Here is a 25,096-nt window from a genome sequence, read left to right as displayed (position 1 = left end):
GATCCCTCAAGGATATTGCCTGGTACAAGGGAAAGGAGCAGGACATGCTCAGGAGCCAAACTGCATGGCCAGGCTGATCCATGCCAGGGATCACCTGGGCAGTGCTGCCAGGCATTGGAAATCTGGGGGAAGCTCAAAGTCTCTCCCCAGTGAGAAGGGCACCCCTTTGGTACTTGCATTTTGCTGTGTGAGTTTGGTTTCAAGGTCCTGCTCCTTCCTTTAAGGACACCCATGCACATCCCTGCATGGGGGAGAACAGGAGAGGCATCAGCTGGACAGAAAACAAGAGACTCCCTCCAGCCCTTCCCTGGGAGAGGTTTCAAAGCAGTTAACAAGGGAGGGTGATGCCACCTTCATTGTTTGGCAGGGGAATTGAGGTGGGAGTGCCTTGGAGTGGCAAAGCCAGGCAGATTTTGGTGGCTGAGCCTGAGGCTTGGTCCTGGCCCTGCAGTCTGTGCCCTTGCATCTTCCTCTCTGACACCCCTCTCAAAAGAGACCCTGGTGGTGCTGAGCAGCACCAAGAGGAAGAAAGGGAATCATCAGATGCTCCATCCCATCCTGGATGTGTTTATCTGCAATCCCAGAGCAGTCCTGCACGCTGTGGCCATCTGGGCAGCTCTAACCACATGGACAGCTCCAGGATGTGCTGCCCACAGCCTCCCCTGGGCTTCACCCACTGGGCAAAGAAAAGATCTCTGTGCACAAGAGCTCCTGGCTCTGTGCAATTCAAAACATGACAAAAGGTCTCTCATCCAGCTTTCAGCCTCTGGGTGGGCTCCTCACCCCTGACAAAGCCTTAGGGAGGTGTTCAAGGGGAACAGGAGCACCTCTAAGAGGAGCTCCTTCATTCCCCAATTCTGCAGCAGACAGCTAAACTGAAGGATGGCTTGACTTTATTTTAAAAAATCCCAAGGCTCTCTTTTCTTCCAGAAGCTCATTCCCAAGAGTCTCATGATGCTGCTGCCATCCTGGCACCTGCCCAGCCCTGAATGGAAGAATAAATCCAATACTTTTTTAGTCACACAAAACTTGCTGAAGCTAATGGCTGTTTGCTGAATAAAGAAGTAGTGAAATGATTTAAAAGCTCTGAAATTGAGTCTTTTTTTTTTTTTTTTTGGCTGTCTTACGCCAGCAGCTCCTGTAATACTTTACAGTCAGACAATGATCCAAAGTGTGGGGAGTGTGAGTTGTCTACTTGCAGGTCAGAGAGCTGGGAGCAGAACAGAGCCCTTAAGTCAAGCTGGGCTTTTCCCTTCATTTACCCCATCTGTCTTAATGTGAGATCACTGATGTGTGGAGACCTAAACCCCCAGGGCACTGGCAGGATTAGCTCATATTTGAGAACTGCTGCACAAAAGCAAGGCATTGTTTATCAATGTGGGCTGTAAAACTTGCTGACACCGTGTAGATCCACAGCCAGTTTAACTATGAAGAGATGAAATTCTGCCTGGTCCTCATAAACAGAGGTGAAAGTGCAGCATCTCAGCACACAGAATCCACAATGAAGAATGTTATTAGTAAGGATTGGCTTGGAGATGGAGACAGAGAAAATAATTTTTTAAAACAAAGATTTACACCTTGCCAAAACCAACTCAATACCTTTCTAGTACATTTATCAGCAGCTTGTTGTTTCATTTACAACCTATGACTCCTGCAACCCTGGCTTCTCCAAATCACAGTTTTTAATTAGCTGTTTGTTGGGTTTTTTCCCTAATGATGTGCATCGATCACATAGATTTGGATTTTTTTAATTCCACGAAGTGGGAAAAAACAACCCCATTGTTGTCACAAGCAAGCTTGGTCTCATTAGATGTGTGAAATCGTTCTGCTCTAACATGCTGAACAAATTTAGATCTCTTCTCAAACTGCTGGAGAAAAGCAAATTCTCTCAGCCTAATGTTCCCATACCAACATTGGATTCATATCCCATCACAGGTCAGTAAGAAAATTAAGCCAGGTGGCACATCAACCTCACAAACTATAGATCCCAACACATCTACCTCAGCACATAAAAGCGAAAAAAAGTCAATGTGAATGATGAGGGAAAAATCTACCTGTAAAAATGTCCAAGCTGAGGATCAGTGACCATCCATAGGTAGGAAACAAGGAGAGCATGGAAAGCAGCAGGGCTAGGTGTGCAATCCCAGGGCACAGGGAATATTTCTCTGTCTGCTCTGGGGTGCCCTGACCCCCAAGGGAGCTCTGACTTTGACCCTCATTCATGGAGAAAGTTTCCAAGACTTCAAGATAGAATGGAATCCACAAAAGTGTGGAATAGATTATAGAGGAGTATAGGTGCATCAATTGGTGAGAAATTGAGTTTTGGGATTTTTAGTGTGCTGTGGATGAAAGCAAGATGGAGGGCACAGGGTGTCATCCTGGGTTTCTTCTTCATGCTTCTTCTTCCTCCTTCTCCATGGGTTTGGGTGGCATTTTGTAATTGGGCAGAAAAGTCCCATTGCGGGCTCTGTGGGATCAGTTATTGGGTTAAAAGGGAAAATAATCCAGGTGTCCTTTCTTAATTGGATAGTTTAGTCTTAAAAGACCTTGTAACAAGAGATTGTTGGCCATTTTGTGCCTTGCTGCTGAACTCACAGTAGTGAGACTGTGTTATTGATAAGAAACAATAAACACCTGAGTCCCAACAAGAACTACTATCTCAAGTGCCTTCAATCCAGACCTAGAGAAACCCACAACTGGGATCCCCACAGGTAGGACGCAAATCTACTAACAAGAGTTAGTGCAAGCCTGCATACACCCTGCTGTGAGGGCCCCTGAGGTCCCTGAATGAGCAGAAGGACCTGGATTCCATGGAAGCAGAGGCAGACTCACCTCATGGTATACAGGAGGGTGGCACTGTCCATGGAGAGCCAGACTCACCTCATGGTGTACACGAGGGTGCCATCATGGAGAGGCACTCACTTCATGGTGTACAGGAGGTGCCATTGTCCATGGAGAGGCAGACTCACCTCATGGTGTACAGCAGGGTGCTGTTGTCCATGCCAGACTCACCTCATGGTGTACAGGAGGGTGCCATCATGGAGAGGCAGACTCACCTCATGGTGTACAGCAGGGTGCCGTTGTCCATGGAGAGGCAGACTCACCTCATGGTGTACAGGAGGTTGTCCATGGAGAGGCACACTCACCTCATGGTGCAGAGCAGGGTTCCATTGTCCATGGAGAGGCAGACTCACCTCATGGTGTACAGCAGGGTGCCATCATGGAGAGGCACACTCACCTCATGGTGTACAGGAGGCTGCCATTGTCCATAGAGAGGCAGACTCACCTCATGGTGTACAGGAGGTTGTCCATGGAGAACCAGACTCACCTCATGGTGTACAGCAGGGTGCCGTTGTCCATGGAGAACCAGACTCACCTCATGGTGTACAGCAGGGTGCCATTGTCCATGGAGAACCAGACTCACCTCATGGTGTACAACAGGGTGCCATCATGGAGAGGCACACTCACCTCATGGTGTACAGGAGGGTGCCGTTGTCCATGGAGAGGCAGACTCACATGGTGTAGAGCAGGGTGCCACTGTCCATGGAGAGGCAGACTCACCTCATGGTGTACAGGAGGTTGTCCATGGAGAACCAGACTCACCTCATGGTGTACAGCAGGGTGCCGTTGTCCACCAGGCGCAGCAGCTTGTTGGGGGTGGTCATGTTGTGGGCAACAGATTTCTTCCCGTTGTGGAAGAACGTGTCAGGAGTCCAGATCTTGCTGGCCAGCAGGTTGTTCAGGGGAAGGATTTTCATGGGACCATCAAACTTCAGCCTTTCATCTCTCCAGGACTGCCGGAAAAAGACGTCAATGGTGTATTCCTTTGGGGAGAGAGGAGAGGAAAATAAGTTGTGTTTTACTCAGCTCAAGAGGCGGCGGAAAACTGGGGTTTGGCACACCTTGGGTGGCACAAAGCACGGTGCAACAAGCAGAAGGGGCTAACAGCAGTGCAGGGTAGATGGGATTCAGCACATTTTGGGTAATGACTTACCAATGATGTCAAAATGTGCATGTCAGTGTTTCTGAGCACTGCAGAGGAGCTGCAGCACAGCCCCTACAGTGGCCAGAGCTGGGGTAGCCCTGCTGCACATCACCTCTGTGCAGAAGTTTCAGGGGAGAAAGGCCATTTTGTGCAGCTACACAGGTATTTTAGAAGGCAAAAATAGAGATCCTGGAGATGGAATCTGGCCAGGATGCTGGTAATTATATCTCTGCTCATAAAAAAAAAAAAAAAAAAAAAAAAAAAAAGAAAAGAACTTGCATGACATTGTCTTAATGTTATTTTGTTCCCTAGGCCACCTTTAGAAAATCATTGAATTGAAGAATTTACTGGCATTACAAGATCCTGTGACTTTCTTTTGTCTTCTTTTTCTTGTTTTATTTCCATTTTCTTTTTTTTCTTTTGCCAATGTAGAGACCCATTTCCCATGCCAAATTCCAGCTGGGGCACTTAGAAGTCACCTCTCTGAAACCCTGCAGCCAAATCAGCTCCTCACTCAGTGAATGCAGATTCAGAAACCACTTTTAGAGGCAGAGGGGTCTTTGGAAAACCTCCCTGTCCCAACTGTTCTTCCTCCCCCCGCTGCTGCAGACTCGTAATCTTTATTTACACATTCCTGGAGGCTGCAGGACCAACCAAACTTATCATTGTGAGTGATTTCTTTCCTGCAGCACTTCTCAGCAGCGCTGAAAAACTGCTGTGCATCACTTTCCTATAGGACAGAGAAATTCCTACAGGTTTTGCAGCAGATGGCAGCTGAATGGAGGCATCTCTGTAAATAAATCCATCCCTGCTCCCTGGCCATGGAGACACCCCTGCTCAAATATGAACCTTCTGGATCTTGGCTGGGGAAGGAAAGAGAAATTCTGCATTCTCAAGGGCTCTGCCCTGTACCAGGTATTTTGCCCCTTCATGGAAGTGATCTCTAATTCACTATTTCTTGGGATAAACCCAAAGAAATGAGCCTGTGTGCAGTCCCAGGAGGTTTGGGAAAAGGCCTTATCAGGAGAAGGGCTCTCTCATTCCCTGTTTCTATTTAAAAAGTGCCAGACAAAGAAGCAAAACATTTTTAATGACTTTCAAGGCCCTGCTTATCTTCTTTAATGCTTAGGAATCATTCCTGAAGAAAAGAGAAATCATGTTCAGAATGTTCCTCTCTTTTTTATACTCCTTTCCATAAAAGCATTATTCCCAACTCACCCCTTCCAAGGAGCACACTTAGTTCTGTGTGATGCTCTTCTCTGCCTACAGAAGTGGCTGAAAACATCCACACTGACTCTGTCCTCAGAGTCCATCCACAAAACAAAAAAATCCCCTTCAATTTTTGCTTTCCTTTGAATAATTTCCCTGGGACTGAGGCAAAGCTGCAAGAGCTCAGTCCTGAGGACTGGGGCGTGCCTTGGTGTCACAATAGGACACGAAATAAAACGACGTGGACACTGGAACTCCAAGGGAAAAAGGGAAGTTTATTTTCTCACTCTAACATTTATAGACTCTCAAAAGTGACAGTGGATTGGAGGATGACAGTGCCACTTCTCCAATGACATTGGACAAGCCAACAGTTTGTCTATCAAATTTCTCCTCCTCCAGAGAGGAATGTAAAAACAATAATTATTTACATAAAAGTGCGTGAGAAACTCCCTTACAAGAATGCAAACATCAGAAGGCTTAGAAGAACTTAGAAGAACAGGGTGACACCTCAGGTGTGACCAGGCTCTGCTCTCCAAACCAAAAGAGAGGTTGGGAGTCCCTTGGAGCACCTCGGTGGAAAGGTCTCCACGTCCTCCTCTGTAGGAATGTGCCCCCTGTTGATGGAGTGACAAAACTATCCTTTGTCTCCTTAAAAAGGAAAAATTGAGAAAAGGAACTTCCTCAATTAGGTAAAAAGACACCTCATAGGACCTGGGGGACTTCACCTCAAACTTAAGGAGAGCTAATTGGACAGAAGCCAAAAAGTCCCACCTGAGCAAGTTATTAGAAAAAGAAGAGAACAAAGAAACTAATTGCTTTTGTGAGGTGTTTTACCAGGAGCAAGAACCTTTTGCACCTAGCTCAATTTTTCTCTGTAAAGAGTTTTGCTATTTTGCCTTTTATTAAAACTTTTTGTTTCCAACACTACCACAGAAGCCGTCCTGCTGATTTTGTGCCTTCTACGGTAGCAGAGCTATCTTGGGTGTGAAATAAATCTCCAAAAGCTTATGAAACCTGGCTGAAGGAGACCTCTATTTCACTCCTCCTCCTCCTCGAGGCTCTGTCAGCAGCTGCTCTCCCTCTTCCCAGGGCAGCTTTACCTGCCTCTCCTCCATCACTGCAATTCCACAATTCCACAATTCCAATTCCGCAATTCCAGCTCCCGATCACCGGAGCTGTGGGAGGGGGAGCAGCACCACATGCCAGCGAGAAGAAGGGATTTCCCCACTCCTGAGATGAAAGGAAGCCCCAGAGCAGGCTCTCCCCCTTTCCTGAGGAGATGGGGTTTCTCTCCCTCACTTTTAGCAGCAGAGCTAAAACACATTCGCCATGCATTTGTAAAATACACGGAACGAAAGCATGCGGAGGGGAAATAATTTATTATTCCTTAACTGTCTTCCTAATTTTATATTCATTTTGTCAAATCACATTGCAGAGAATACCTTCCTCTTTTCAATACCTCATATTTTTTTCTTCACAGTTCATTATACACACTCCCTTAATCAAATATGCTCCACCTTGGAAGTAATTATCAGATACTCCCCACGGGCTACGATTGCTGAATATATTATGGGTCTCTGCTGTGGTAGGAAAGCAGGAGAGAGAGAGGGAGAACTCAGATGAGGTTCATAATCTTGATTACACTGACATCAACTTAACTTCTTACCCTGGAGGGAGTGGTCTTCCCAAAGCAACACGGGTTAGAGTGATGGAGTGAGCAACTCCATGAAACACAGAGATTTTCTGCTCCTCTGCTTGGCAGCACAGGATTGCTGTGGGACAGCTGCAGAGATGTTCAGGCCATGCCAGCCCAGGAAATTCAACCCTTGCAGCTCTGGAGGGGATGTGAGAGCCACAGGACACTGCTCCAGGCTGGCCTAGCCAGTGACAACCTGCTCCCTGCCCAAATGGGCTCCCTCCATGGCATGGGCTGCCCACCATGGCCTGGGCTATGCCAGCACCAGGGCACCCCAGGGGCTGGGCATGCAGGAGGGGCTCAGTCCCGAATCCTCACGTGCCATCCTGGAGCTCCTGAGCAGCCACCCACAGCCAGCCCTGCTCTGGGTGCGTGCGGAACACGAGCTGCTGTTGAGAAACCTCGCTATTAATTATGCTCCACAGTCCTGTTTTAATTAGAAGACAAACTGTTGTGGGAATACAAGCCTAAATTCAGACCTCGGGCCTTTTCATTAATAATTTTCCCTGAACATGTCAAAATAGTACAGTCAGTCCATGTCTTTTCTGTTTTCTCTTTTGCCTCCCTCCAGTTCAGGCACTAAGGATGGTTTGATGGTGGATCATTGTCTCTGATACCAAACCAGATCAGCTTCTGGCATCCTCCCCACTTCCCAAGGAGCACCTTCATTCCTGCAGTTATCAACTGATTTCCAAAAGCCCAAGCACACCTGGGAAACAACTCCTGGAATTGATATACCACCAGCTCTTGTCACTTCGGAAAATCCCACTTTTACCCATGTTTCCCTGGGAGGAGGAGGGGGGACACAGGAGGAGAAGCCACCCCTCCCTGTGAGGCACCTACCATGTCTGTGTCCGAGACAGGGCCGAAACTCGTCACGTAAATGTCTGTCTTGACTTCAGTTACACTGTCTGGGACAAAAAGAGAAAAAAAAAGGGAAAAAAAGAGCAATTAGAGAGTTGAATTTCCTTGCGCAGGCAAGGCTTTGAGGTTTGTTATGTAGTGTTTATTCCTGCTCTGCTGAACCCTCAGCACTGTGCTCTGTGCCCCAAACAAGGGCTGATTTTATCACTGGTAATTGGGCACATTCATCTCCAGTGCAGCTCTGCTGCTTCCCACGCTTACACTGAGGACAAATCTGTCCCACACGGCAGACAATGCGTATTTACAGAATCTGTGCGCCTGCATCATCCACACCCTGCTACAGATCCACGTTTTCAATCCAGAGGTAAGCCCTGATGCTTTGAAACTCCTTTTAAATCTGAAATCCCTTTGTGTCTCCCTGCCAGATAAACAGCCTAGCGATGTTCCAGCAGTTTTAGGGAAGCCTGGGTTTGTTACAGCTCCAGGCTTATCTGTATGTAAAAGGAATCAATATTCTGATTGCCTTTTACTGCCATCGTGCTCGCTGCTCTCCTCAGTGCCTCAGTCTCACAGAGCTGCTGCTCACTCGTCACGTGCTGCCCCTGCATCCCGGGCTGAGATTCCCTCATGGATGCTGAGCAGCAGCTTCAAAGCCACAGGGCCCCACTGCCTGCCCAGCTGCTAAAACCAGGGGCAATTTCAGCCACATGCCTTCAGATAACCTGGAGTGTGACCGTGTTCACAGGGGTTTTCAGATGAGGGAAGAGATGAGGATGTTGACTCCATATTTCAGAAGGCTTGATTTATTATTTTATGATATATATATATTGCATTAAAACTACACTAAAAGAATAGAAGAAAAAGTTCTCATCAAAAGGCTGGCTAAGAATAGAAAAGAAAGAATAACAAAGGTTTGTGGCTCGGACAGAGAGAGAGCCAGCTGTGCTGTGATTGGCCATTAATTAGAAACAACCACATGGGCCAATCCCAGATGCACCTGTTGCATTCCACAGCAGCAGATAACCATTGTTTGCATTTTGTCCCTGAGGCCTCACAGCTTCTCAGGAAGAAAAGATCCTAAGGGAAGGATTTTACATGAAAAGATGTCTGTGACACTGGAGTGCTGAACAGAGCCTGCAGCACGTGCACACACAGCTCTCCTTCCTGGCTTCCTCAGATTTTGGCTTGTTTCCTAATTGACACCTCTGCTGCCACCCTGCTTTGCAGGGAAATCAAGGCACAGTGATTTCCCAGATTTACAGTCCTGTGCTCTGCCCACTGGGTTGTGCTCAAAACATGATGGATGAGCTGCCTTGAGTTCAGCACTCAGTTCCCATAAATCCTCCCCACTTTAGGGATAGATCACGCTGTTGTGTGGCACTAGCTGGCTCAGAGCTGCTCTCCTAATGAAAGAACCAATTTAAAGCTGCAGAGCAGAGTTCATGTTTTATGCACAGGACCCAATTTTGGCCATCCCAGCAGCCTTGCAAGTAGCCTGGATGGCCCATTGTTTAATTTAGTTATGGAAATCCTTCTGTCCCCTGAGAGTCATTCTGCAGTACTATGAAGCTTAGGTTTGTGCTTCAAAGTTTTACATCCCAAAATAAGCTAATGCATTTTGGCAGGGTTTTCTCCTTAATGGCTAAAATATACGTATACATGTCTTTAGTTATTATGGCTGAGAAGCTTTTGATGCAGCCCATGGCTGATATTATTGTGCTATAGAAGTAACCCTTGATCTCATCCTGATGAAATAAAAAGAAGGTTAAAGAGAAATATGTATGTGGTACACTTTGTGAAACACCCAGAAATCTAAACAGAATGAGCCCCTTCTGTGAGGCTGAAACACTCTGGGTATTCTCAGCCTCCCTCCAAGCAGGTTCCCAGATGAGGCACACAGCAGAGAACATTGAGTGGTGTGAGGCTCCTTCTGCTACCACGTGTGGTGAGAGAAAACTCATTTTGTGGTGGAGAAAACACAAAATTCTCCCTCCCTCCCCTCCCTGGGATCCATTCTGCAGCCATGGACAGCAGATCAGGAGCTGAGGGAAGGCAGTCCCTGGGAGGTGCAGGATGAGCTGTGCCCTGCTCAGAGGGACAGGGAGCTGCAGCCTCACATTTTTCTTCACAGAGAAAAGCAAGGCACAATTCTTCCCAAGAATATTTCTGGGATTCACATTCTCTGAACCCAGAGAAAGAAAACACAATTCTTATCATTTGCTGTGCCTGTGTTTGTGCCAAAGCAGAATGCAACATGGAGATTGTTTACCCAGAGTGATGGTGCTTTGTTTCCTTGGCCTGTCAGGGCCAGGTGTGTGTGTGTGTGTCAGGACTGTTGGGGGACAGTCATGAGATTCTGTGCAGGGCTGGGTGCTTGGCAGATCCAGTTTTAGATGTACGGAATAATATAGTATAGTAAAGTAATTAATTGTCCTTCTGATAAGATGGAGTCAGATGCATCATTCTCTCCCCTCATTGGGGTTGCAGCAAATTCTGTAGGAGGTCACAGAAGGCTCTGTGCTTTCCAATGTGCTCTGCAGGGTCCAAGCACAGGGGAAGGGATTCAGGAAGTCAGGAGAAGACAAAAAGGATTCGTTTTGGACACCTTTTGTTATGATCCTGCAACCCTTAAATGAGCTTTTATGTCCTCATCATGCTGTAACCTGGCTGACACAGAGCTCCAGAAACCCCTTCATGACCCCTCAATCTACTGGTAAATCCAATCAAAGATAATGGCATTAGGAAACTCCAATAATCTATTAATAACTTATTAATATTAATAACTAATTACAACCCATGTCTGAAGAGAATCCCCCATTTCCAGGCTGCAGATTTACCCCCTGGCAAGGCCATGCAGCACCCAGAGAAGGGACAAGCTGGGGCTCCACCACTGGCTCGGTGATGTCCCTCAGCTCTGAGAAAAATGAGCTCCCTGCACCTCTCATGGCAAAAGGCAGCCTGAACCCTCCCTGTTAATAAGTGCTCCTAAGGGCAGGATTTGTCTGGGATCCGGAGGGATTTCTGAAATTAAATCATTGCTACGCAGGCAGGGATTTCAGCAGAGCTGGGAAATCCAGAGATAAGTAAAACACCAGCAGAACAGAGCGAGCTCCAGCCTCAGAGATTCACTTCCCCTGTGATCCCAGAGCCCAAGAGCCCCTGCACTGCTCCCAGCTCTGTGGCTGTGACACCTCCACCTGCAGAGAAAGCAGCAGCTGCCCCAGCAGCCTCCCCTCTCCTCACCCTCACACTGACCCACACAAAGCCTGAATGAGATGAAACTGCATCTGCTTTTTCAGCAAGGGAAAGCTGAGGGAAAAGCATCTCCTGCCTCTGCTTAGAGACATTGCAGAGAAATTCTTATTTTCTGCTCAAGCCATAGATGTGCTCACGCCGTAGCTTGGCTGTCTTGGCAGTTCTCACCGAAGATTTAACAATTAAGGACATTATAGGGGGGTAGGCACTTTCCTTAGAACTGCTGCAGAACACAAAATGGCATTTTTCATTCCCTAGCAGCATCCTTCCCTGTAATTCAATTTTTTTTACAGGCACGAGTCGAGCTTTCAAGGCTGCTGGGGTGGCAGGTGGATGCTGCCAGTCCTGTTTATAACCAGGGACACAAAAATGCAAGGGCTGGGTGCAGGTAGGAAGCTGGAGCAGAGCAAGGAGCAGAGCCCAGGTCTGGCTGCCCTAAGGATTGGCACAACCCTGCCCAACAGAGCCCTTGGTGGGCTGCCCAAGCCCCTTCCAGCCACCCTGCCGAGCTGCTGCACCAGGAAAGCAAAAACAGACCCCAGAGCCAACATGAAACTGGAAAAGCAGGAGATTTCAGGTTCAGTATTCAAACTGAATTTACAGATCCAAGTGGAATGCCATGTTCCCAAGTCATTTGTTTGAGGATGATTCCCTTCTCTGGAGGCTTTGCCCATCTATAGGCTCAGCTTATTCCTAAGCTGCAGCACAACCATGTTCCCAGGAACAATGTGGAGCAAGTGTGAGAGCAGAACAAGCCAGGGCTGCAGGCCAGCCAGGGCTGCCCCTTCCCCCTGGGGTACAGAGCCTGCTCCTGCCTTGCTCCCAGCTGCTCCCAGCTGCAGCAATCCCCCACAGCTGGGCAGATCTGCAATGCAAATGGCAAACCACACCACCCTTCCCACGGTGTTACCATGGCACTTACTGCACCTGCCTGCTTTTAGAGAGCTACCCCTCTCCTCCAGGAACCTGTTCCCCCACATCTGGCTGCTTGTGTACCCCACAATCCCTTCCAGCCCTGAGGGGAGGGACAGCTCCAGCCCCCACAGCTCCACTCCAGCACGTCTGACACCTCCCTGGGTGTGTGCACAGCGTGTAAACCAGCAGCAGCTGTAGCTGAGGTGTTTCAGGCTTCCCATTTCCATTTCTGTGCCCCCATCCCAGCCCTGTTCCAAGGCAGACACCGCCCTTCCCCGGCAATCCCCCTCTGCCCCTGTTCCAAGGCAGACACCCCCTTTTCCCTGCAATCCCCCTGTTCCAAGGCAGACACCCCCTTTTCCCTGCAATCCCCCTGTTCCAATGCAGACACCCCCTTTTCCCTGCAATCCCCCTGTTCCAATGCAGACACCCCCTTTTCCCTGCAATCCCCCCTGTTCCAAGGCAGACACCCCCTTCCCCTGCAATCCCCCTGTTCCAATGCAGACACCCCCTTTTCCCTGCAATCCCCCTGTTCCAATGCAGACACCCCCTTTTCCCTGCAATCCCCCCTGTTCCAAGGCAGACACCCCCTTCCCCTGCAATCCCCCTGTTCCAATGCAGACACCCCCTTCCCCTGCAATTCCCCCTTTAGGCGCTCGTGTCTCCCCGGCCCGGGAGGAGACGGATAGCTATTATTTACAAAATGACGGAGTGCTATTTTTACTCGCTCCTCGGAAGCACGGGGAGCAGCGGCAGGGCTGGAACAGGAATCACCCCGCCTCGCTGCCTCTGCCCTCCCCGGCTGAGGAGCTGAGTGAGCCTGGGAGGGGGCACAGTGGGGGCTGAGCGGGCTCGTGTTAAACCTTCCCCTGCACTCATCCAGCGCTGGTTATTCGGGAATCACCCCTGATAGTCCGGCTCGGCCGGCTGGGTGTCAGCTAAGGAGGTTTGGTGCTGGCTGGGCAGGCGGGGGGCCCCAGGGGCTGTGCAGGCACCGGGATGGTGTGCAGGCAGCAGGGTGCTGTGCCTGCAGTGGGATGCTGTGCCTGCACCAGGGTGCTGTGCCCATAACTGGGATGCTGTGCCTGCACGGGGATGCTGTGCCTGCACGGGGATGATGTGCCCACAGCTGGGATGCTGTGCCTGCACTGGGATGCTGTGCCCACACCCAGTGTGCTGTGCCTGCACCCGGGGTGCTGTGACTGCATGGAAATGCTGTGCCTGCAGCCAGGATGATGTGCCGGCATCTGGATGATGTGCAGGCAGACGGGGTGCTGTGCCTGCAGCTGGGCCACTGTGCCCACAGCCAGGATTCTGTGCCCACACCCGGGGTGCTGTGCCTGCACTCGGGGTGCTGTGCCTGCAGCCGGGTGCTGTGCCCACACCCGGGGTGCTGTGCCTGCAGCTGGATGCTGTGCCTGCAGCCGTGCCCACACGCGGGATGCTGTGCCCACAGCCGGGGTGCTGTGCCCGCAGCCGTGCCCACAGCCGGGGTGCTGTGCCTGCAGCTGGATGCTGTGCCCACACGCGAGATGCTGTTCCCACAGCCGGGGTGCTGTGCCTGCAGCTGGATGCTGTGCCCGCAGCCGGGGTGCTGTGCCCACAGCTGGGGTGCTGTGCCCGCAGCCGGGGTGCTGTGCCCGCAGCCGTGCCCACAGCCGGGGTGCTGTGCCCGCAGCCGGGATGCTATGCCCGCAGCCGGGGTGCTGTGCCCGCAGCCGTGCCCACAGCCGGGGTGCTGTGCCCGCAGCCGGGATGCTATGCCCGCAGCCGGGGTGCTGTGCCCGCAGCCGTGCCCACAGCCGGACGCTGTGCCTGCAGGCGTGCAGGCGGGCGCTGGGGGCTCCCGAGTGATGCGCGCTGTGACAAACAGGGGCGAAGGCGCTGCGGCTCCGTGCAGGGGATTCCTGGATGCTGCGCTGACGTCAGGGAGGCTGATCGCAGCCGGGGGATGGGAGCTCCAGCTCCAGGCAGCTCCAGGGCTGTGCGGGGACCTGAGGGAGCTGCGAGGTGACAAACCCGTCTGCACTGGTGTTTCTCTGTAGGGTGATGTGGCTGAGAATAGAAAGGTTCAGGATTTTCTGCAGCCAGGGGTACAAACCATCAACCCACTCCAAGTCAGCTCCTGGAGGGAGATGTTTCTGCTCTGGGCTCCAGTGTCCCATCTCCAGCTTTGGTCACAACCTAAGAAGGGCAGTAACGAGCCGATAATGCCTCTTAACTCCCTCCTAGACAACCCCATTTCTGAGGTCCCCTTATTCAGTGTCGCCTGATTCCGTGTCCCCTAAAAACCACACAAAACCCTTGGGGAAGGATTCCCACCAGCCTCTGCTGAGAGCAGTGGCACCATGAAGAGAGGGGATGCAGCCTTGCTGTCTTCCACATCACACAACACAAAGGGACACCAGGGTGACACCCAGAACCAGCAGGGTGGTGTTTCCCAGCTAACTCAGCATCTCTGGGAAGGGAAATACAAGAAGTCAGCTGGTACTACCCACTTCCACCTCACAGCTTCCTCCAACTCCTTGCCATAGTAATTAACAAGCAGCAGAAGGTAATTTTTGCAGCTGCACACAGAAGCTCTTTGTGTGTTTCATTCTTCGCCTTCACAGCCTCCCACTGGGGGAATTTAATTTTCCTTCCACTTTTAGCCTCTGGAACAGAAGAGATTGCCATGACCTTTGCTACAAGCTCCACGAGCCCACTGGAGCTGAGCTGAACCACAGCCCTGGGCAGCCCTTACCTTCAGAGGTGTCACTACAGCCCCAGTCAGAAACTCCATGCTCAGGTCCCTCCTCTCCCTTTGACCCCCATCACACCAGGGCTGCCTTTCCCAGGTGCTTTTCAGGTGGTTTTTAGCCTCTGGTGCTGCCTTGTTTTGGGAAGTGGGAGCTGAATGGTGTCTCCTTGCAGGATGAAAGGCCCTGAAGAAGGGAGGGACATCTCTGGCTGGTGTGGCACATGGCACCTTCTGTGTCACCTGGCACTTGGGAATGCCAGGCCAGTGCTGGGAGAGGACAAGGAGGCACAAGCAGAGGGGTAGGTGCCCAAGAGGAGAGGGTGACCTCTCTGCACTACCTAAAGCTGCACAAATGGAGACATCTACATCACCAAGCCCACAGCAGGAAGCCCTGATGTGGCCTTCACTGCTGCTCTCCTGCTGTGGGGGCAGCAACACTCCCCCATACACATCAGAGCTGCTTTTCTTGCATTTTTTTTTTCCAGAGGGAACTCAGAAATAGCAGCAGAGAAGGAAATATTGCAGTGAACATCACTGCAGTGCTGGTGATGCCTCCTGGGCTTGTCCAGCCCAGCCAGGGGATAAAGCTGACTCCAAGGACACTGGCAGAGCTCCTGCCACACAAAAGGCCACACAGCAGTGTGAGCTACTGCTAATGTCACCACCATAAACATCCCTACTGAGCCTGGAGTGCTGCCACACCAGGTATCCTGGGAGCAGAGGCTCTGCTGGGGTCAGGAGGGAAAGGCTGGGGAACAGAGGGGCCAAAAAGCCACGAGAATCTCCTGGAATTCCCTGCAGCCTCTGGGAAAGGGAGCGCAGAGCTGGAGAGCAGAAATGCAGGCAGGTCTCAGCACAAGCCCTTCTCTCTCCTTGATGACTTGAGGCATCTCAGACAACACAGACAGAGGTTATGAGCAACCTATTCAAACTCCCAGTCCCAAAGTAAAAACACATATTTTCAGACACTGCTTGGCTGTTGCAGCACCCCAGCAACCTTGAATATGAAATTGCTTGCTCAGAAGTGAAAGCCAAGTCTCCTATCACAGACATTCACCCCTGTCTGGCAGCTCAGCCTGGGCTCTTTCCCAAAAGTGGACAGCAGTGTGTACATGTTCTTCTTCTGAGAAGAAGCATCAAGAACACACACAGAACGTCTCGGTGCTGTCAGTGCCAAGTGGCAGCCAGCAGGGCCTGGAGTGTCACCAGGGGGCTGGCAGGTGGCCCAGCCCTGCAGAGGCCAGACAGAGCTAACAGCAACATTAAATTCCCTGAGCTACCTGAAACACCCACACCTCCAGGAAATCACTTGGGCAGAAGCATCACGACACAGCTGAGACCCTGCTGGCCCCACAAGTAACCCCACAGGTAGTTCTGCCCTCACCACCTCTGATGGCAGCTTCCTCTCTCTAGGGAGCACAGAGATGAGGATGAGCAGGGTCCATGGATGAAGGCTGATGACCTGGGACAGAGTGGATAAAGATGACAGGGTGCTCATCTACTGCAAAGTGGGGGCAGCCAAGGACAGAGCACTGGGAAATCTCTACTCTGCAGAATAAACCACATAGTAAGGCAAGAAACAATATAAATGTCTGAAACAAATGTCTTATCTCAGCAAAAGCAGGGGTGAGTAAGAGCCTGCAGGGGATTGCCAACAAGACCTTTGGGTTGGATCCTTATCTAGCTCTGCCATGTCACAGACGATTTGTCTCATGCAGCTTTGCCCAGCTATTTGCTTGATTCCAGAGTAACTGGGTCTGTGTAACAGCTCTGACACCCTCAGTTATGCTTCCAGTGACTTCTGCAGGGTTATGATCAAAAGGACATCACATTTAGATGGGGAACAAGGCTATCTGCTGCTTGCAGGAAAGCATCAAGCCTGTTTCCCCAGTCCTTGGGTGCCCAGGCTTTTTTTTCCCCACTGCTGCTGCTCCAGTCCCCTGGCACTGCCAGCATTTGCTGTACAGCCAGTTCCCAAGTTGCTGCTCTGTGAGCCATGGTGATTAATTACTACCTTCTCTCTGGTGTGATGGCACATCAGTGTCTACAATTGCGTGTCCTCTAGCCAGACTGGAGAGAAATCATCCAATCTGTAAACACAGCAACCCATGTGGTGCCACTTCCAGCTGTGCTTCTCTCCTCTCTCCCCTCAACCTGGATATTTCAGGGAGAACGAGGAATTCAAAAGAATTCCAGGGGCTGTCTCAAGAGACAGCCAACAACAAAGCCACTCACACGTGATGAGAGGGATCAGCATGGTCTGCAATTACATGTGCTCAGTTCCTCAGCCCAGATGAAGTGAGATGATGCCTGTCAAAGCCTCAGAAAGACAGCCTGCCCTGGCTCCCTCTCTTAGCAGGGCCACAGGGAGCTGAGGCAGGGAATAGATTGATTCCCTGTCTCACACCACATGCTGCAGATGCAGAGTTCTCACATGGCTGCTACCAATGTCCCTCTGCAGGAAGGAGCTGCAGGCCCATGAAGTGACCCAGTTACCACTTGAGTGTGGCTTGTCTGGGATTTATGGCACATTCTCAGGCAGAGATGGATGTTTAATTGCTGGCCACAAACTGCTTGGGTTGTGTAGGGAAGATCAGCTTGGCTTTTGGAAGAGAAATCCCTCAGGAGTCTGCAAATGGTCTGTACATGTGCCTGTGGCTCTGACCCAGGGCTGAGCTCTCTCCACACCTACACAACTCCATCACCAACAGAGCTGGGATCGAGGCACAGCTATTGCCTAAAGCAGAGCTCTCAGACACACTGGGCTGCTCAGCACAGTGCTGAGAGGCACAGGGGGCACCTGCTGGTCCTGCTGGGTGAGCACTGCACTCCCTCCCCAGCCCTTCTGTGGGGTAACAGCACAGGTGCCCAGCTTTCTGCTCTGACCTCACTGCACTGCCCTTTTGTCTGAGCACGCACTGCTGAGGGGACTCCAGGCATACCTGGCACACCCAGGTGTTGCTGCAGAAGGTGCTACAGGGATTTCACACCCTCCCATGCCGGTGAAAGGCATTTTCTCACACTTGTCAAAGAGTGTGGGGTGCAGGTTACAGCTCTATCCTGCACAGCAGCCTAGGAGAGATGCTGCCTTACCAGCAGAGGAGCCAGCAAACCCTGCTTCCCTCAGATCAGCTTTTCCTCCCTGATTTTCTGATGCCTAACACCAGTTGATCCCACCTAGTTACCTCTCTCGGCTTTGGGTCTTTTTCCACTCAGCTTCATAATTCCACAAATCTTGGAGGGACTCCAAATCTCAGAGTTATCCACCTTTTCTGTCAGGCTTTGCTCAGATCAGCCACAGGCTCTAAAGCTTATGGAAGACAAAAGGCAGCAAAGATGGGTGTGATAAGCCTTACACCATTAGAAGCCCTGCCTAAAAACCCACCACAAGGCTCCACAGAATGTGACTTAATTTAGCTTGCCCCCCTTTTATCCACATGCACATATTTTTATCACCACATTAAGATACAGACCCAGGGGTTAGACTCAGGATGTGGTGCAAATTATTGATAAACAACCACTCCAGCAGGGACAGAAGAAAGAGTCAGAAGCAGTGACTGCTGGAGGGTGTGCAGCCATGGAGGCTTTATACACACCCCTCATTCTCACACATACAGACTACAAACAGAGCCTACAAATTAGCTGTGCTATTTTTGCCACAGACAGAACTAAGACAGAATGAACAAAGCTCCTGTCGTTACTATTTTAAGGACTCAGGACACCCTCAGATGCCAGGAAGACAGAGGAGGAATATGTATGTATGAGCATGCTTTTAGAGGTTCTGCAGTGCTCCCAGACCCTGTGCTAATGGAAGGGAGATGCCACATAAACATGTTTGTTATATATTATAAATACAATGGGAAAATGTGTGAATATAAATTAGCATGCATAATTGAACATACTCAGTATTAAAGGCTGGCCTTGATGGCTAAGCCAGAGGCACTTGGGAAAGGGAATCCCTGCAGGTCCCTGTGGACAGGGGAAGAACAGCCAGGCAAGGCCATAGAGCTAGCTGGTACATCCAGCTGTGCCCTGAGGAAACCAAAGCCAGGAGAATTCTGCTGCAGAGCAGTAACTTGAGGTCAGAAATGCCAGGCTGCTACCTCAGCATTGGGCAAACCCCCTCCGTGTTACCTGCAAAGCACCTGTGCGGTAACCTGAGGGCAAAAATGCCAGGCTGTTACCTCAGCACTGGGCAAGCCCCCTCCATGTTACCTGCAAAGCACCTGTGCGGTAACCTGAGGGCAAAAATGCCAGGCTGTTACCTCAGCATTGGGCAAACCCCCTCCATGTTACCTGCAAAGCACCTGTGCTCTGCTTTGGGCCTGCCCTGGTGGCCTTGTTCAGGTAATTCTCCCCCTCAGGGATCAGTGACAGGGCTCTTGCTGGCCACACCAAAGGATCCTGGTGAACAGAACCCTCAGGGTTCTGCAGCAGGTTCAGCACCTCAGTGCTGTGCCTGAGGCTGCAAACACAGGAGAGATGAGGCACCAAACAAAGCATTGCTGTATCCATCCACACATTAACAGCCCAGCTGGGAAAACCACTTATTAGACCAGGCTTATCCATGACCTACATGAACCCATGTGCCTCTGAAGCTTCTTCCTCAGGCAGACTGACCTGGCTAATTTGTTTACTCCCTTTCCTAAAAACACGGAGCCTTTAGGTAACTCATTCTCAACAAATCTTTCTTCCACAGAAATCACCACCCCCCAACAGGCCACAGTTGCTTTGAGAGGAGTTCCAAAATCTTCAGATCAGTGCCAGTAACATCCTTGGAGTTTGTAAAGCAATTACTGAGCTCTGCAATTCATCAGGCAGATCCCCAGGAAAAAGATAAGCACGAAGGTGCAACACAAAACTGCTGCTGCCAACCTGATAATCATTGATAGACAACAGAGAAAACAGATTGGAAAGCAAGGAAGCAAACAGGGGAATGCAAGAAAAAACAGGGAATCATTAAGGTTGGAAAAGACCTCTAAGATCAAATCCAACCCTCAACCCAGCACCACGACCATGTCCACCACTAAGCCATGTCCTCAAGTGCCACATCTGTGTGTGCTTTGAATATTTCCAGGAATGGTGATTCCACCACTCCACTGAGCAGCCTGTTCCAGGCTTTACAACCCTTTAAGTAAAGAACTTTTCCCTGATATCCAGCCCTGAACCCACCTTGACTCAAGTTGAGGCCATTTCCTCTCACCCTGTCACTGGTTGCCTATGAGAAGAGACTGATCCCCACCTGTCTGCCCCCTCCTGTCAGGGAGCTGTAGAGAGCAATAAAATCACCCCCGAACCTCCTTTTCTCCAGGCTGAGCCCCCACAGCCCCTCCTGGTGCTCCAGAACCCTTCCCCAGCTCCATTCCCTTCCCTGGACATGCTCCAGCCCCTCTTGTCAGGAGGGCCCCCAGACCAAACAGTTTCAGTCAAACCAAATCTGCATTAAATGTGTCACAGCAGAGGCAGAAGTAAGAAAAGAGACGTCTCAGTGAAGTGCATGAGGTTTGCAGGCTGAGCTCTGGGCTCCAGCCCCACCAGTGCTGCTCTGCACCGTGGCTCTGAGCATGCACTGAAGGCAGCTCTGCTGTGCCTCAGTTTCCCCATGTGCCTTCCAGCCCTGGTGCTGCCTGCCTGTGCCTCTGGCTGTATCTCATTGCAGGCTGAGCACTGCCAGAACACGTGATGGGCTGTAGAGGGCAAAAAATGGAAATAAAAAATAGAAGAAAGCGACTCCTGGGGGTTGCTGTACAGCTCAGAGGAAGGGCCCATTTAATTTTCAAGCCTGTCCCCCGAGGCCAACACCAGGTACTGAGACAAGATACAAGAGTACCAGGGCAGGGAGCAAAGCTGTAATTTGCACTCTGGTTCCTTATCCATTAGCTCCTGGCTGGCATTTCCTTCAGCAGAGAACTCAATCAGCTCCTCAGACAGTGTGCCTCTGGTGATGCTTCTGGCATCCTTCACCTCTGCTCCCAGGGCACTGCAGACAAACATTTTCCCTTTTTCATGCACCTCAGCGTGGTCTGTGTGGCAGAGCCCAGCTCTGCACAGAGCTGTCTGTCCCCTGTCATGCACAGGTCACTGAGCTGCATGGCCAGTGCTTATTTATTTCAGCACCGTGCAAATAAACTTATTTAATTCACACTGCCCTGCACTGGTCAATTTAGCATTTCCCCTGGGCTCACCCTGTGCCACCTCTGCCACACACCGAAAAAGGCACTGGGAAAGAAGAAAAAAGGAAAGAAAAAATTACATTTTAATTTGCCAGGTGCAAATAACTCCTCCTGGCTTTGCTGCCCCAGACTTGCAGGGGAAAACAGTCTCCAAAGCACAAGATAAACCCCCAAACACTCACTGTGCTCCCCCAGGACATCCCCAGGAAAGTCCCTGGCTGCCCAGTGGGGCCAGCAAGCTCTGGCAGCAGTGGATTCATGCCCACATGGCAAGATGGGCTTAGTTGTGCATTCAGGCTGCTGTTTTATCCCCAGGTGAGCAAAACAATTTCAGAGGGAGTTCCATTTTGGCTCTAAATCTTCCCCTGCCCAGCACTTTCAGACACCAGCATTGCCTGTCCCAAGGACAGGAAGGCTTTTTTATCACAGTTACTCACAAAAATTCAACAACTGATAGGGAATTGTCAGTCCTGCCCACTACATGAATTATGATCTGCTGCATGGTACTCTGATACTCCCATCAGAGACAGGCAGAGGGCAGATGCCTCCAGATGTATGTAATTTTTAATTTCCTTTGCTGGGGAAAATATTTTCTTGTTTTAGTGATGTATGTTCAAAGCGTTCCAGTTCCCATGGCAACTCTCTGCTTCCACTGGAGATGTCATTTTTCATGCCATCCCTTCAGAATTCGACATCTCCTCGCAGAAGTTTTGAAGAAATGTCTCTCTTAAATATATATTTATTAGAGACAGTGCCCGAGAGTGTGTTTTATTGACACGTTTCTTAGGTGACTCAGCCTACAGAGGAGAAAGCTGTCTCCAGAAATATGCTGCCTGCCAATCTGCCTTTCCTCAGCTTCTGTTTTCAACCACAACTCTCCCTCTCTTTTTCTGCCATGCAGTTATTTGCCAGCACCTACTCCCTTTTATTTTTTTTTTTTTTAATTCCTTTCTGTTCCCATCACTCTTGTCCATGCCCAGCATCTGCTCCCTCCTTTTTTTCCCTTTAATTCCTTTCTGTTCCCATCACTCTTGTCCATGCCCAGCTCCCCAGCAAAGCAAGCACAGCAGGGGAGTGCCCAACTGTGTCAGGAGTGTCTGTGCCTATTCCCTGCTGCCACATTTGCATGTGGAGAAAACCCCAAAGTGCTGCAGAACACAGACTGCATGAGTCTCTTTGTGCTGGAGGTGCAGCAGCAGGAGCATCTGCAGCTCCGTGCCCCTGGGTGCTCTCCCTGTGCCATCTGGCTGGAGCCCTTTGGGTGCCATGCGCCCCTTGGGAAGGGCTGAGGGCATCGAGGTGCAGGGCATGGGGCTGCCATCCTGGCTGGGCAAGGATCTGTGCTCCAGGTTTATCTGGTGCCACCTGGGTAGCAGCTTCAGTGGCTCACGGTGTTGTGGTGCCTCTCTCTGCCCCACAGGCTGAGGGGTGCTGAGATGGAGCCACCTCCCTGCCCAGCCTTCCCTGCCCCACAAGGCACCTGCCTGCCCCTAATTATCACCCCAAAACCCTGCACCCCTGGCTCTGCAAGCCCTGCAGAGAACAGGAGCTGTCTCATCCCTCCCAGAGCAGCTCCCAGATGTTTTTCACCAGACCCCAGCAGAGAGTTTCCATTCCAGGCAGCAAGGAGCCCCCAGCTCTGCTGCCCTCTGGGACAGGGGAGCCCCCAAGGCCCTGCAGGGCTGCTCAGGTGCCCTGAGTGAGCAGGATCCCATCCCAGGAACCCTCACTTGGCCCATGATCAGCATCTCCCTGCAGCTCCTCGGAAAGAGGCGGCAGCAGCGCCGCGAGGATCCCGGCGGGACACCGCGCTGGAGAGCCTTAATAGAGCTGTAACCTTACAGCTCCAAATTGCCTTCCTGCAGGAGACAAATCCGAGCCAGGAAATTGGTAGGAGCTGAGCAGATCTGGAGGCTGATGGAGCTAATCCCAGGCATGTTTAAATGCAAAGGCCCAGGGAGCTTCGCTCAAAGCCAGCACGAGCGCCGGAGCTCGCGGCTGGGTTTAATTCTCAGGTGCAGCCTGCTCCGAGGGGTGGGAAAAGCAGGGAAAATCTGGGAAAATCAGAACACTGGGAGCAAACATCACATGCCAGCTTCAAGGTCAGGACCTCAGCAAAACCATGCATGGCTCCTGTTCACCCCATTTTAGAAACCACACGGATAAACGTTGCTGTGGTCCCTTGCAGCAGTTTAGAAACCTTTTCTTAGCCCAGCCTGGAGCAGGGACACACAGGCTCAGGGGACACTTCTTGCTGACTCCAGACTTCACATTAATTGTCCCGTCCCACCAGCCATTAATCAAACGTCTTCCACTTGCATTTTTATTGAAAATCAATTTAATAAAGTAGGTGGGAGTCCGCACGCTTCCATAACATCAGATAAATATTCATGGGCGCTTACACTGCTTTAGCTAAATGAGTTTTTTAAATTTAACTGGTGCAATTTCCTTGTTCCTTAATATATGGCTTGGCTTGCCCTTGCTCAGGAACAGAGATGAGGTGGGACTGGCTCACTCACAGGCACACCAAGGAAAACTCCTCTGCTCTGGAGCCAGCACCTTTGGGCAAGGATTGTGTCATCAGTAATTGGAAATACCAGTGCTGGGGTCAGCATCACCCAGAGCAAACCCCCAGAGTGAGGTGGAATTCCAAAGGGCCACTTGGAGTTGAAAACTCATTTTCCACCACTGAGAGCATGGCCCCCATTTTTTAATCAGCAGGTGTGCCCTTCGATTTCCACTTCTCCCTCCCTGTTTAAGCAGCCATTGTGCTCCAGCAGCTAAAGCTAATGAAAATCCTTGGAAAATGCACCCCCCTGATGCTTACTGAAGGAGGTTAAAAGGCTTCCAGCTACCAAAACACACCACGCACCAGGGAGAGAAAAGAAACACACCCACTCAGGATTGGAGAGTCCTTGGAGAAGGGATGAGCACCACGATCAGCATCACTGAGACAATCTCCACCTGCAGCCCTGGGGAGGGCAGGTCAACCCGAGCAAGGCTCCTTGCTGCAGCCCTCCTTCCCCAAGGCAGTTGTCAGAGCCAGATGGAGAAAAGAAAAAGCCTGACACATTGATCAAATTTAGGAGACAGGCAGGACTCAGACACTCCCTATCAGTGAGAGATTTTACAGCATCCAGCAGCTCTTTGTTAACTGGAGCAGTGAGGAGCTGCAGCTCCCAAAAAGCAGCAATGCAGGGCAATTCATCCCCTGCCAGGATTCTTGTCGTGTTATCCCAGTGATACCCTTCTCTTGAAAGGCAGTGCTTCAGAAATCCAGCACACCATCACTTTGCCTTTGTTATTCATGCAAACTGACTTGTTTTCATCCTCCCAGCCCCGACCTAATTCCCCGTGCACACGCTCCCTACAGAGCCCCGGACAGGATTTGCTTTCTCGGTGCTTTGGTGACATGAAGGTTGTGACTGGCCCTGAGCCCTGGCACAGGGCACACAGAGCCCTCCCAGAGTCACATTTCCTGTGCTCCAGCTCTGGGGTGTGGGTGGTGTGAGCACCAACGGGATCCATCCAGTGCCACCATCACGCTTTTCCCTTTATCCCCTGCAGCAGAGGTGGGCAATCTTCACTTTGTGATGTCACCAGAGGCTCGTGGCTGAGATCCTCCCTAAACACAGCAGGGCCAGCTCTCCTGCAAGCCTCCCAGAGCTCTGATTTCCCTGCTATTAAGACAGCAGCCCTGCCCTGGAGAGATCAGCCTCGCTGGAGACAAACTGCCTGTCAGCAAACAGCACTAAATACAGGGTATCATACTCCACAGATGGTGGCATGCTTTTAGTGTTTTCTCTCTTGGATGCAGGTCACACCACTAATGTCATCTCCAAACACCGAAATCCTACATGTGAAAAGGTAAAGCTTAATTGCCTTGAACAGCAACTCTTGTATTGACTCCAACATAAGGCCCATAAATATTAATACAGCTATATTTAGCCCCTTTCAATTATACATACAAAATTGAACATCTTTCTGGGAACAAATCAGTCCAGATAGGGCTTGGATTTTTTTCCTTTTCCCTTTTTAATGCGTTCTGCATCAAAATAATAATAATTCCAATTGAGCCGAAGCTTTAAAAAACCCAAAACAACAAAACCAGTGGATGGAGGCAAAGTCTTAAAGATATTTTTCTGGCTCAACCAACTCACTGGGCAGGTGTTCAGGGGCACTTGCATACTCCTGACCTCAGCCTTGCCCCACCTGGTTCCCAATTATTTGTAGACTCAGTCCTTTTGCTGGAGAGCAGC

At 50.6% G+C, this 25,096-nt stretch overlaps 1 protein-coding gene across 2 annotated transcripts in view; it reads right to left on the bottom strand.

The window, feature by feature from the left end:
• Positions 1-25,096, bottom strand: part of LOC134425606 (gamma-aminobutyric acid receptor subunit alpha-3-like) — an 81,502-nt gene that overhangs the window by 26,487 nt on the left and 29,919 nt on the right. For both annotated transcript variants that reach the window (XM_063170352.1, XM_063170351.1), the window contains exons 4-5: positions 7,734-7,801; positions 3,604-3,824 (exon numbers count right to left, since the gene is read on the bottom strand). In XM_063170352.1, coding sequence (XP_063026422.1) covers positions 3,604-3,824; positions 7,734-7,801 — 289 coding nt within the window. The remainder of the gene's footprint in view (positions 1-3,603; positions 3,825-7,733; positions 7,802-25,096) is intronic.

Source organism: Melospiza melodia, chromosome 16 (assembly GCF_035770615.1).
Source record: "Melospiza melodia melodia isolate bMelMel2 chromosome 16, bMelMel2.pri, whole genome shotgun sequence".
NCBI lineage: Eukaryota > Metazoa > Chordata > Aves > Passeriformes > Passerellidae > Melospiza > Melospiza melodia.
This window is presented reverse-complemented; position numbering and strand designations above follow the sequence as displayed.